Source organism: Micromys minutus (assembly GCF_963924665.1).
Source record: "Micromys minutus genome assembly, chromosome: 8".
NCBI lineage: Eukaryota > Metazoa > Chordata > Mammalia > Rodentia > Muridae > Micromys > Micromys minutus.
In genome coordinates, this window is record NC_137977.1 from 18,123,534 (window position 1) to 18,138,450 (window position 14,917).

Sequence of the window (14,917 nt, forward strand, 5' to 3'; positions counted from 1 at the left end):
GAGGAGGAGGAGGAGGAGGAGGAAGAGGGAGGAAGAGAGGAAGAGAACACATAGAGACAAAGACAGAGAAGTTACTGTACAAGGTCATCATCTAACCTTAGACAATCTTTCTTCCCTTAGAGCAGTCCCAGGGCACAGCACATCTGACCAGCATTACTCTTTGGCTCCAAGTTTTTGTACTTTGAAAGGTATCTTCCTTTTCTACCTGCCTACTGACCCCTGCCTACCAGTGTCATGCGGAAGTTCATAGTGTCAGGAGTTCCTTGCAAAACCCTGGAGTTCTTCTTCTTTGTACCTCAAGAACCTGGGAGAGTGCAGGGAATAGAGACTCAGGATTGTTTTCTGATCTCCACCTTGATGGATGTTTGCTCTTTGCTTCAGAGTGTGTTCAGATACACTGGAAATTAAGAGGCTGCTTGTAGAGCTGGGGATTGTAGGGAACAGGCTGTAGTCTATGGAGCCAGGGCTAGAAGGCAAGCAAATGTTCATATTCCTGTACTGGGAACAAACTTAGGCCTAGTGCAAGTTAAGTGAGGACTCCACCTCTGAAGCACACTTCCAAAGCCTCGGAAGCCCTCCACCAGTTGTCTTTTGGTTTGGCTTTGGCCTCTATTGATTATACCATTTCTGCCACGGTCCTTCTTACAAGGGCTGATAATAACCCCTCCATGTAAACTCTGTTTTTTCTGATTGCCAGCAATGGCTGAACAGGAAGTACTGTGTACACACACTTGTGCACATGCTCATTCGCGCGCGCGAGCACACACACACACACACACAGTGAGAGGAGAGAGAGAGAGAGAGAGAGAGAGAGAGAGAGAGAGAGAGAGAGAGAGAGAGAGAGAGAGAAAGAGAGAGACTTCAGTTCAATATATTTTAAAACATGGTGGCTTTTTCCCCCAGATATTACAGTATAGATTACAAAGAAAACAGAGGCCTAAATGAATGAGTTCCAAAGAATAAGGGCACATTTCTTCAACTTGGGTTGTACAGTGGAGGATGGATATGAAGTGGAGAGGTAATTATGATTGGGGTACATATGTGAAATTTAAAAGGATCAATAAAAAGGGTTTTAAAAGATTGTACAGTCCAGGTTGATGTTTTTCCACTCTGCATAAGTGTTGATTGTGGGGCTGCAAATACATGTAGACAAATTTGCAGAAGTAGCATCCTCAAATAATGGCAACCAACAGTATTTTTCCTCAGAAGGAGACAAAGCTGTACCCTAGGTGTGATTCACTAGATGTGACCCACTAGAAGTTTTTATAGAAATAAGAATAATGATCTAATAGGTGTGGACTTATTCCACAAGCACAAGGGTGTTCATTTTTTTATGAACAAAGCTCAAACTGTCTCATGTATACTAATTTGGATTCTTCATTTCTTGCCATTTGCAGCTTCAGAATTTAACCCTGTACCAAGTACAGTAAGTTGCCCATGGTCATGCTGATAATTATGGAATTACAGAGTAGCAACTTCAATACAGTTCCCATAGATTGAATTCAAGTAATACATCTGAGATGCTCTAGGCCCTGAGTAGTTATGGTTCAAGCAGCCCTGGAGGCTGTGGATGGCCCTGTTTTTTGATTCTGTCTTTCTCTACATTCTCCTCAATTTTTATATTATTTGGGGTTCTCTAGACTCACAGAACTTAAGGAATGGCACTATATACAAAAAGGAAATTGTTGGAATGATTTACAGTTTGCAGTTCCTAACCTAACAATGGATAACTGAATGAGAAATCCAAGAACCCTGTAGTTGCTCAGTCACGGGAGGGTAGGTGTTTCTCGTGGTCTTCTGTATAAGATGGAAACCTGAAGAAGTGTTCCAACAGATATACTGGCAAGTAAGTGGAAGCAGTCAGAGAAGAGTGATTCTTTCTTCTTCCAGTGTTTCTATGTAGACCTCCAGTGAAAGGTATGCCCCAGATTAAAGGTGTGTGCCACCATGCCAGGATTTGGAACTCGCTCTGTTCCAGACTGGCCTTGAATTCAAGAGACCCAAATGCCTCTGTGTCCTGATATTAAAGACTTATATCACTTTGCATGTGTCATCCATGTCAAGATCGAGGCCAGAAGCCTGTCTTCCAGTCTCAAATTCTGGATCACAGGTGTGCCCTCCATTTCTGGATTGTAGTTTATTTCAGATGTAGTCAAGTTGACAACTGGGTCTAGCCATCACAGTACTTTTTGAGGTTGTCGAAGACATCTGTATAATGTCTTCTCACATTTCCTAAGAGCCTTCAAAACTTTCTAACAAGCTCTGAGAAAAGGTAATTTCATTCTTCATACATCCTCTAAATGTCCCTTTTTCTCATTGTGTTGCTTATTTCAATAATTAACTCATTTTTATATTCCCCCTTATTCTTTAGACACAACTCTTCCAAACTCTGAGGTATCACTGAAATCTGAACACTATTAATATGACTATATCTGCATTGTCATTTTAGAGAGCCAAAATTAATCTATCTTTGTATTTTCTACTCCAGAACAGCATGCATATTTATTATTGCACCTGGCATCTATTAACAATTTTCAGCAGATATTTATTGGACATCTGCCACAAGCTAGACATTCTGCTGGAGGAAAAAAACCTTCAAAATACAGCCTCTGCCTTGTCTGAGTTCAGTCTCACTGGGAAGGCAATTAAACAAAAACAAAAAATGTGCAGTTACATGTCACTAATGTGGATTCATTCTTCTGTTCTTTGCAGGCATGTTCACACCCTCAGGAACCAATACAAATAAATAAAAAGAAATCTTTTGAAAAAGAGTTACATCAATCATTTATTGAAATCAGTAAATAAAACAATATCAATGCAATTTTTCCTAGGCTATCTCGTGTTCGCTTTCTTTATCTTCAGCATGTGGTCAGAACTGAAGTAGGCAATAGGGTGTTCTGGTATCTTAGTTGTAAACCACTACTGTTTGTGGCTTAACCACCACAGCTATAGATGCTGGAAATCTATCACAGGATCAGGGTCAGGAGTGAATTGTATTACAGGTTGCTATCTACAGACTCTCATCATGTCCTGTCATAACAAGAGTGCCAGAGGGTTCTTTGGCTTCTTCTATTTATTTATTTATTTATTTATTTATTTATTTATTTATTTATTTATCTATCTATCTATTTATCTATTTATCTATCTATCTATCTATTTATTTATTTATTTATTTATTTATTTATTTATTTATTTATTTATTTATTTATGTGTTAATCTCTTTTACGAAGATTCCACCCTCATGGCCCAATGTTTATTCAGCTAGTTATCAGTGCTTTACATCAGCATAAGAATTTTGGGACCACAACGTTACTTTTATAAAATTTTGTAAACAAATGACACAAACCTGTTTTTTTTTTTTTTTAATCAGAGTTTAGAATTTTGTACTGGGTGGAAGTTATCAACCAGAATTTTATTATAGAATCCTGGAAGTGCTGTGAAAGATAAAAATACCAAGGAATTGCTTGTCTTTTTAAGAAAGGGCTTTGAACTTGTGACTTCTTGCTTCATTTTCTTTCATGCTGGGTTTACAGGACTGTTATGTGACTCAGATGAAGGAATAGTTTTTTGATTGACACTATTTACTAATGTAGAGCAAGTGGTGTGGCACCAGGAAGCTGTGGGTTGATTTGTCTACCTGCTTAAAAAGTCTGACAGAAGTTTTGTGCCGTTGGTGGGAGCTAGGGATTACGTGGATCCAAGGCTCACAGAAATGGAAAGATCTGGTCTTAATCAAGTTTGGAGATTTTCATTAAACCAAATAAGTACCTAAAGAAGGCAGCCAGTGTGAGAATGTAACATATACTTTAATGCTCTTTTAAGATTAGTAAGCACTCACCTATAGTAACAAAATATAAATAAAGTGGCTTAATTTCAAATATAATCATGATTTACCTCATAAGAAATCTGCATGCATACAAATGTGACATTATTTGGTGACTCCATTTTGCTACCAAACACAGAGGGACCCCCAATTTCTTCCCTTCTGCCAACTCTAATTTTTAACTTGTATTATCAAATCACATCTGAAGTTCTCCATATGGCCGTCATATTACATGACATCCTTCTGTGTGAGAAGAGAGGGTGAGCACAATTATTTGCAAATTAAATTCAAGTTCTGCTAGCAAAGGAAGAAGGTGCTTTTTAAAAAAATGGGTGCACAGATAGTGGGAACGCATGTTCACATTGTGTTGAGAATTTTGAAGTTTGTTCTTAAGAGACACAGCAAATTAAAAATGCCAGAAATCACACAGATGACTGATCCATTCTGCACCAGCCAGTCCAGGAGGCCAAACAAAGCCTTATAGCTGGCTGATTGAAGTATAACCTAGTAACTACTATCCTTCATAGCTCCAACCTTCTCCTGCTTTCCAATTTTGGACCAACCAGAGAAAAGCAGGTATGATATCCCAGCCAGTCTCAATCGACATCTTTTATTGAGTTGCCCCAGATTCTCCCAGCCAACAACATCCATTCTGGGCATGCTGAAAGTTTTTCTTTTTCTCAGCCTTAAGCTTTTACACTTTGGTGATTAATTACCTTTGGTTTTCCACTAAGCATAAATAATGGGGGTTAACTTTTTTTGCTATGTCAAGTGCAAAAAGTACCTCTATAACCTCTAATAAAGAGTAGCCTTTACTTGCTGCCACATCCTAAACATTTTAAGAGGCCTTAATAAATGAAATAGCATAAAGATGTGAAGAAAAGACTGAGTATGAGCCAAGCAATTAGGAAATATACTAATGTAGCTAGATTCTAATATTATAGCCCTGAACTTCACTGTTTAGCAACATGAAATATATTTTCAATTTATACCACAGTCCAGACAGGTGTTTTTTCCCCAAGCAGTTGTTTAGAGACTGAGAATTTTTCTGTACTGTCACTTGCTTACTTTTAGAGCATTACCCAACTCTACATGACTTCTGTATCCACTTAGCATTCAAAATAGAGATAAAGTATGATAACTGACACTGAGATTCGATAGCTAAGATGACAAGCTGTGTTCTTTCATTTCTCTAGATTTTACCTTCCAGACTGAGTCTTATGGCTTTAGTCTGGTTTGAGAAGTGTGGTCTTCCATAGGCATCAAGGAAAATGATGAAATTCAGCATTTACACAATGTCACCTGTGCCACAGAAAAGCACTGGCATGAGTCAGAAAAAGAAATATTGGTTCCTGGATGAAAGTGGAGACATCAAGATATACGGTGAATATTATAATAATGAATCTACAATATGATTTTAGTTTTCTAATGTGTTGGTGATAAGGATAAAACAATTTATTTGTTTAAATGGAAAGGCTTAGTCAAGATAAAATATAAAAAAGTACCTAGGAGTAGGTTAAAAGTCAATGTATGGCCACAAATTTTTTAAGGAAATGATAATGTAATAATTAAGAGGTGTAGCCCTGTGGTAAGCCTGGAAAGAAAGCAACAGGCCAAGGTCAGGACTAGAGAAAGAGTCACAAAGTCATAGAGAAAGTGAAGCAGAACTTGTACAAACTGTATGGTCAGAAGAACTTGGAATCTAGGAATCTATAATTATAGCCACCATCCACATTTCTCCATGACTTCTGTACTGCTGGAGACTTGATATAGACACAGGTGGCCACATTGCACTTCTCAGAGCCTGTATTTCATCAGGATGTTCTGTTCAAAGAGAAGAAAAGAGGCAACAGTTAATCATTAATCACAGATATACAATATCCAGGGATGTGGATAAAACCAGCATTGTCTTTGGAAGCTCAGGGTATTAGAAATGAGAAAATCTGCCATGCTTGAGCCAGAAAGACAACATGGAAAGGCTAATTTTAATCAGAAGGAAGCTAAGGAGCATTGTAATAGCAAAAGGATGTTAGTGATACTATTGTTTGCAGAACATGATTAGTTTAACAGTCAGTGAAAATGTTCCTTATTTGTCAATTAAGGAAGTAAAATGAACTAAGTCAAGAAAATAAGTGAAAGTTTCATAACTCTAAAACAGAAATGGAGGCTGAAGAGACGGTTTACTGAATAAAGTGTTTGCTGTTCATACATCAGGATCTAAGTTCAAATTCCCAAGAATCATATAAAATTTGGCACAGTATCATGTGTCTGCAAGTCTAATGCAGGCAAATCCCAATTACTCCCCAGCCGCAACGAGAGACCCAGTTTGAAAAAGAAGTAGAGAGCAATACAAGAAAGCACCCAACATTGATCCCTAGCTAAATATGTACACATAAAGGTGCCACCTACAAACACATCTATCCACACATTCTTGCGCGCACACACACACACACACACACACACACACACACACACACACTCCTAGGAAAGCAAAATCTGTATTCAACAAAAATTAAAACATTACTGCAGCAATGAAAACAGCAAGGTCTTTTCCATGCTTGTTTTCAATCCTATTTTCTGAGGTCTGAGTACTAGAGATCATTCCTGTATTACAGAGAAGGGAGGCACCAAGAGTTCTGTCTACAATACTCCCACAGTCTCTCAGTCTCTCTCTCTCCCCTCCTCTTAGTGTGTGTGTGTGTGAGAGAGAGAGAGAGAGAGAGAGAGAGAGAGAGAGAGAGAGAGAGTATGTGAGTGTGTGTGTGTGAGAGTGTGTGTGTATGTGAGTGTGTGTGTGTGTGTGTGTGTAAGTAAGTGTTTAAGTGCATGCATTTGCATGCCAGTCATAAACTTAAGGTATATTCCTCAGAAACACCATGGATTTAGTTTTAAAGACAGGCTCTGTCATCTGTGGCTATACCACACTGAATGTGCCTGATTTCATATGTGCTAGGCTCTCTCAGTAGTTTGGAGCTCATCCATCAGTCTAGACCACCAAGCTTTAGGGATCCTCCTGCCTCCATCTCCAAGGCACTTGAATTATAAGCTCAAACCTTTGTGTCCAGCATTTTACACAAGCTATGGTGTTCAAACTCAAGCACTCATCTTGCATGACAAGATGCATACCAAGTACTTCATCTTCCCAGTTCCACAACCAAAGTCTTGCAATCAAATTTCTAGGGAAATAAATGACATCCTATTCCTGATTCACAGCTGAGAAGCTTGATGAGGGTGTTGTGCACATAGAGGTCTTCTTTCCTCTCTTGTGGAATGGCGAAGACAGTTTCCTCTTCATGATATGACATGACTGCAAAGAAACTTGTATTTAAATATAATTTCATATTTTCACAATAACTCATTTTTTATCCTTCCTTTTTAAAAATAGCTAACGTAAATTGTATTCTTGAATGGTATCCCCTGGGCCTCAAGGGATCCTTTGCTAAAACTACTGATGGATATCTATTAAGCCCATGCTTTCCCATATTGTCACGTGAAAAATTGTCAACATCTTAAATTAGGGTAAGACTTTTAGCACTTCTTAGCACTATTGTATGTTTTATCAAGTTATTGAATTTTAAAATACTTAAGGGTATTAGAAAACTTACACGAAAATTTTCAATCAGAGAAAACAGATTCGTGAGACACTCTTAATCTTTCAGTATCATAATTTGCTCATGATGAAAGCCCAGTAATAGATAGTTGCCTTTAAAACTCTAATTGCATTTTTTAAAATTATAAGCTAGAGAGAATAAATTGGTTCTTGGAAATAGGAAAAGGCTAAACTGATTATCTCTGTGAGTCATGAGCAATTGGAGGAAGAGATCACAATGAGCACATTTCTAAACCATTATTAAAAACTGCTATTAGAATGATTAAACATGAAATTGAAATGAAATGGAAAACAAAAACAAAATAATAACTGCACCTCCAAAGGAAAATTAAATGCCAGATCACATAGTCAATGGGACAGGCTATTAAACAAAGAAAGCTTTCACAGCTGTAAGCTATTTCTCCACAGACAGGCAATTGTGGTTGCTTGCAGTACAAATTGTGTTGCATAATTATTAGTGCGTGCTATATTCATGAGTGGAAAGAAAAAAATAATTCTTTTCAGAGTGAAGATGCCTGAGGCTCTCATATTCCCTATGGATGTTTCTTGCCAATTAGATGTCTAAAATCCACAAATAGTCTGACTTATGTGTAGTCTAAAAGAGACACTATCAGCTTGAGTTTATGGGACTCTTACCATGCATAAATGGATTACCAAGACAATCTTTTATACTGGCTTTGCTTTTCTTGAATTATTAATACATTTAGTATTGTGTTGTGTTCGTAATTATATAGGGTTCAATTACCATTATTTTAATTGTTATAAGCTACCAGGGAAGTGATAGAGTTAGTACAAAATAAAAATTAATAATAATTTGGAGACGAATTAAAGCCAAATAATACCATAATAATTACACTACCAATATTTTATATTAACCTAAATAAAAAAGAGAGGATAGAAAAGAGGAAGTTGCCCTTTGTAATACTATGTAAACTTGCTAAATTTTAAAGAGCTGGTTCAGTAGGAACGTCAGTATCAGATGCCGTACATGCTGCAGGCCATAGAGTTCCAACAAATAAATTGTAATTTACTAAAATCCTGACTGGAACTTTTTACATTTAATTTTATTTATTTGGTGATGCATATGTGTGTGATATGTTATAATTTATAAGTTAAATGCCATTATTCCAAGAGGAATTTAATCTCTAGATCCAGACAATTTAATTATTTTCACATGCCAGATTCCATAGTGTTAGATTGAGGACTTAGTGATGAAAAGCATTTGTTGATCTACCAGAAGACCTGAGTTCAGCTCCGAGATCCACATGGGGCAGCTCACAATGTTCTGTGACTCCAGTTTAAGGAATATGGCATCCTCTTCTAGCTTCCATAGGCAACTGCATCCTCATGACAAATACTCACATAGACACATACACACATTTTTCAAAAAATAAAACATAATCACTAATGTTTAAACAATCTGATTCAACACCAGCTTTATAATCTCTGGTTTACTCTTGCACAGCTCTGGTGTTTACAAATTTCCCGTTTTATTGCGGAAAGCATGTATCTTGTAAGTCATGAATATTTGGTGGTAGTTATATCTAGACAAAAGTCAAATTTGTTCTATTTGTTTAAATCTTCCCATTCGTCTAAAACTGGTTTTGTTTTGTTTTGTTTGTATTTTAATCTTATCACCCAAAATTCTAAATAATGTGGATTTGTGATTACTTGGGCATTTTTGTTTTAAAATATAGCACTTAGAAATACTTACATAGGGCCAGCAAGATGGTTTCGTAGGTAAAGGAATTTCCTAAGCAGTCTCACAACCTGAGTTCTGATTCCCAGAAATCACAGGTAGAAAGAGAAAACCAGCTTCCTGAAGGGTAATTTTCTTATCTGTACTTTGTGAGCCTACACCAGCACTCACTCTTTCTGACATAATGACATAACATGTTTGCATGCTTTTCTGTGTGTGTGTGTGTGTGTGTGTGTGTGTATGTGTGTGCACGCACGCACACGCAAAATTGAGAAATATCTAGAAGAGGGAGAATTTTGATATAACCTCCAATAATACATTGGAATTATTCGGGTGCTTTTTCTTGTTTATTTTATAGTAACTCCGGAATCCCTCATCCCATCCCACCTTCCCCTAATACTATGAGGGTGCTCCCCCAGCTTCCTCCTACCCACTTCCTCCTGCCTCCCCACCCTGACATTCCCCTACACTGGGGCATCGAGCCTTGACAGGACTAAGGGCCTCTCCTCCCATTGATGCCAGATAAAGTGGAATTATTAAAGTCTGTAGTATTTTAGACTCTGAGGGGACAACATGATGAACTGTAATTGCTTTCAGAGAATTTTAAAGTATAATTGTAAACAGAGATCTAATTGTTAGAGTATGTTAAATGTTATAAGAATAAGTTGCAGGCACTCAGAAGATTAAAAAAAAAAAAAACTGAGCTCCAGTTATTATTGGCAGTTTCTAAGCAATAGCTGTAGAATTTTGTGCCGAACCAAATAGATTATGCCGAATATATTAGATCAAAATTTACCCAATACAAACCATTGAAGCAGAAATATTGGTAGTGCCAAAATGGAACTCAGGTCTTTCTCAGTCTTTGTCTGGTTCTTCTTCTTCTTCTTCTTTTTTTTTTTTATTGTTGTTTGTTTATTTTGTTTTGTTTATCCTGTTCGTGACACATAAAGAACATCTGCTGGAAACATCCAATTAATAATCAAATCTCCTTTTTAATGAAAACTAGAATCTAAATTGGACAAAATAGATTTGTGCTTCTTCTTTATTTGGCTTGCACCATGTGAACACTATCACATTAGTTTTCAGCCAAATTTTCCCTGTTTCAATCAAAGAAAAAGAAGAAGGAAAAAAAAGTTTTGTCAAGGCAGGAAGACTGGAATGTAACCACAGAAGCGCAGGCTTCCTGGCTCCTCATTTGCCCTTAAGCAAGATGGCTAGCTCCATTTGCACATGCGTACAGCCGGATGCAGGGTTGTTCCGTCGCATTTGCTTTCGTTAAGGGCGGGGATTGCTCAGTTTCGGGAGGAGGGGCGGAACAGGAAGTTTTCATGTTTTGAGGCAGTGGCGGATTCTTCCTGGGGTCTTCCCTTCCCGGGCTGTCTCTGTGGCGTCTGGTGTCCGAGCTGACCATGGGGGAGGCGGAGAAGTTCCACTACATCTACAGCTGTGACCTGGACATCAACGTGCAGCTGAAGATGTGAGCGGGGAGCGAGGGCGGCGAGGGCCAGGGGATTGTCTCGGACAGGGGCTGGTCCTTGAAGGGAGTCGGCAGGGTCACCCACACTGAAGCCCCGCGAGGAGTATGGAGCAGTTTGCATTTTCCACTTTTTGGGGGAATATTGCGATCTAATTTTACTCAGGAACGCCTTAGGCAACAGATTTTCCCGCATAAGAGAGAGGAAGAAAATGAAGGTCTTTCCTGTAGAGCAGGGCTGGAATGTGGGAGGGAGTTCAGAAATCGTGAAGGCGGGATGACTGAGCACTTGGGTGCCGCTTTAATTATACACCAGACGAAGTTTTGGACAATTTGACATTTTAAAGGCAGAGATGTTGGGAGGGAGTAGGAGACCGTGTCAGTTACAGAGGGTTCAAGACAATGGGAGGAAAGAGGCTTTTGGTAAAACCTTGGGGCAGCACGTTTAAAATAGAGATCAAGAGCATAGCATCTTGAAATGAGAACTCCGGTGGGAAAGAAGAGTTCCCAGAGATGCTAACTTCAGAACCGTAGGAACATTTGTTTTGTTTTGTTTTTAAAGACAGGGTCTTACAGTGTGTCTCTGGCTGGGGTAGAACTCACTGAGTAGATCTGGCTGTCTCTGCCTCCTGAGTTCTAGAATTAAAGGTGTCCGGTAGCATAAAGACTGGATGATAAGCTTTATTTACTTATTTATTAATTTATTTAGAGAAGGGTTTCTCTCTGAAAGCCTGGCTGTCCTGGAATTCTCTTTGTAGACAAGGCTGGACTGGAACTCAGATCTACCTCTGCCTCCTGAGTGCTAGAATCGGTAGAGTTAATCTTAAGGCCCGGATCGAGGGGGTGACAGGGTTTAAAATGAAGAAGCCCAAAGAAGGGAAGTTTTTAATGAAGATAAAATAAGTTTAGGATTTTCAGAGTTTCTTATCCTATCAAGTGAAGGCGTTACCAGGCAGTTTATGGCCACTTTAGCCGAGAATCAGCTTATTAGCTCTTTATAGATTCGTGTGTATGTCAAAATAAATATTGTGTTTGTGCTTTCAGAGGGAGCTTGGAAGGGAAGAGAGAACAAAAGAGCTACAAAGCCGTCCTAGAAGATCCCATGCTAAAGTTTTCCGGGCTGTACCAAGAGACATGCTCTGATCTCTATGTGACCTGTCAAGTTTTTGCTGAAGGGAAGCCACTGGCCTTACCAGTCAGAACATCCTACAAAGCATTTAGTACAAGATGGAAGTAAGTTGTTTCAGGGCACAGGGCTTGTTGTTGCTGGTTTTCTTGTTCTGTTTTGTTTTGTTTTGTTTTTGTTATTTTTAACCATATGAAAGGTTCTAGAATGTCTTTCCAGTGCCTTCCTAATGTTTTGAGTAGAGACAGTTTTCAGTGATTACTATAAATATTAGGTAGACTGTTGAAAGTACATATTATACATGTACACATAGTTGTATGGATGTACTAGTGACTTCTTGTTTGTATTTAGTGTGTTGACAGTTTGAAAAGTAAATATTTTACTCATTTGCAACATAAACCAAAGAAGAACCATGGCTGGACTCTGACTGTATGTCTGTCTGTCATAGTTTGAAATGGCCAACTTGCTGTTTGGATCTTTAGAAGTCAATCTTACATATTCAGATCATTTTATTTTTCAAATGAAACTTTACTTTTAGGTTCATAGTTTCTGTATTTGCATGACATATTAGCAACACATCGTTCGGGTGTAGAGTTGGTGTAAGATAACATGTTATTCTGTATTATGTATCTTTGATCTAATGTCCTGATACTTCTTATCTGATAGATTTTATGGGGCATTTCTAATGCTCAGTCAGTTTTAGTTCCCAGTCATGTAGGCTGACAGATGCTTAGGTGTGTGCTATTTTTTATTTTTAGATCTGTGTAAGTATTTTACCTGCAGATATGTATTTGCACACAGTACAGATGTGAATTATCCCGTGGGTACTTGTTGCAATAATTTTTCAGTCCAAACAAACCCATTATTAAATGAAAACACTAGTCAGTAATTAGGAATACAATTAGAGCGCCTAGATTGGGCAGAATCCCACTACTCTCTCTATTCCCCAGCTCAGACCCCGTAAAGCTTGCCGTTTCGATGGTCCATATTCTGTCTCGGTCTCCAATCTCCTCTGACCCCTTCTCAGGTTCCCTCTCTCCACCTCGCTTTCCCCCTGCCTCCCCTTACTGGCTCTTTCCTTTATTTAACAAATAAAAATGGGTGGGTACAAATGCTATCTAGTCATGTGCATGTGACTAGATAGCCCTTTTTGGGGAAGTGTAATTAACATTAAAATAGGAACAGCTTCAGGACAATCTATAGGTACTGGGAAATGAACCCAGCTCATCTGCAAGATCTACAAGTATTCTGCTGAGTTGTCACTCCTGCTCCACCTGTGTGCCCATAAGGAATGATATTTGCTCAGTGTGGAAGACAAAGTGTGGCCATGCGCACACTCACACTGTCCTTCATCCTCCAGCCTGTTTACATATTGGTATAGCATAGTTCATTTGGGAAGGATCTTCTTACATATTGACATAGCATAGTTCATCTGGGAAGGCTCTTCAGAGAGAGGGAACCCTAATTCAGCTTGAACTGTACTGGTCTAATACATCCAAATTTGTTTTTCAGTGGTCTAATTTCTGTAGTTTCTTTTTACTGTCAAATATGTATAAGTATTTATATTTCTACACCACACACACACATACACACACACACACACACACACACACACATACACATATATATTTATTCTGGAAATTCTCAGCTGTACAGATATATAGAAAAATAATATGGCCAGGTGTTAGTGATGGATGCCTTTAATCTCAGCACTTAGGAGGCAGTGGTGGATGGATCTCTGTAAATTTAAGGCCGGCCTAGTTTACATAGTCAGACACTGATTAATTTTTAGCATATAAATCTCATCATTTTAGGGCCTTCTCATCTGTCTGAACCGTCTTTTATAGGTTAATTTGAAAGAGAGATATGTATGTATTCTGTTGATTTTGTTATAGTTGGAATGAGTGGCTGAAACTCCCTGTGAAGTACCCTGACCTGCCCAGGAACGCCCAGGTGGCCTTGACTATATGGGATGTGTATGGACCGGGAAGAGCTGTACCAGTGGGAGGAACAACCGTGTCACTCTTTGGCAAATATGGGTAAGCATTCTGCCTGCTAGTGCTCAGAGGGCTGCCTCTTTTCTTCCCCAGAGAACTTTGATTGTTTATGTAATGTGTTTTTCACATGCTGCAATAGCTACTTTTTTCATTGCTCACAATGGCAATGGGATCATAGGTTTAAGGGTTCAGTTTCTCATGGGTGGGGAGGGCATAACTGCAGTGAGGTAGCTGGGCCCATGACAGCTGCAGTCAGAATCAAAGATCAGCAGTCTGCTTTCCTTCTCTTCCTGTCATTGGGGATGTCAACTTGGAGAACATCGCTGCCTACATTAGGGTGGGTCTCCAGAGCTAACCCAGTCTTAGACCCTGCCTGCCTCAACCCATGTTCCAAGGTTTGTCTCTTATGAGGTTCTACATCCTGCAAATTTGATCAGAGTTAACCATCGCAGCAGCTAAATGATAAGAAACACACTTTGTATTATTCTACTGATAAGTGAATGCTAATGTCATTTCTTTTGGAAAAATGGATGTTTTAGGGGTGAGAACCTAGGGTGCAGATCTGGAAACTGAATGCTGTAGTGCCTTTCAGTGGAATGTGGTAATGACTCTAGCTGTCTGACTGTCACAGATACCTTAGTACTTGTCCGCCTTAAAGTTTAAACAGGTTAATTTATACTTCTTTAAATGTAAATGAGAGTTATCATTTTAATAGGTTTCTTTACTATTGTTTGTAAATGGCTTCAAGGGTATCTTTTGCCCATTTTCTTTTGAAATATAGTTTTAACACAAGACGGGCCCCTTTTGGTGTTGCTAGAACGGGATCTGACTATGTAGTCCTGGCTGGCCTAGAGCTTACTATGTAAATCATAAAAACCTGCCTCTGTCTCCTGAATTCCAGGATTAAAGGCATGTGCCACCATGCCCAGCTAAAAGTACCTTCTCTCTAATTGTTCATTTCTTAGGGATGTGTGAGGAGTGTTTGTACATGAAGGAAATTGACTATTTGTGTACTGTGTTAAACAGTTACTTTCAAAATACTATGTTTCTTATTTTTTTGGTTGGTTCTTTTATACATACATACCTACATATATGTATGTATACATATGTACATACATGTATATATGCATAAACACACACAAACTTTATGGACAGAGTGATTCATTATGTATCAGCTTTAGCAACAAA

The 14,917-nt window shown here is 38.6% G+C and overlaps 1 protein-coding gene across 2 annotated transcripts in view; it reads left to right on the forward strand.

The window, feature by feature from the left end:
• The first annotated feature begins 10,465 nt into the window (after positions 1-10,465).
• PIK3C3 (phosphatidylinositol 3-kinase catalytic subunit type 3) overlaps positions 10,466-14,917 on the forward strand; it is a 68,476-nt gene continuing 64,024 nt past the window's right edge. For both annotated transcript variants that reach the window (XM_080919697.1, XM_080919698.1), the window contains exons 1-3: positions 10,466-10,609; positions 11,651-11,839; positions 13,628-13,771. In XM_080919697.1, coding sequence (XP_080775823.1) covers positions 10,542-10,609; positions 11,651-11,839; positions 13,628-13,771 — 401 coding nt within the window. In that variant the 5' untranslated portion in view covers positions 10,466-10,541. The remainder of the gene's footprint in view (positions 10,610-11,650; positions 11,840-13,627; positions 13,772-14,917) is intronic.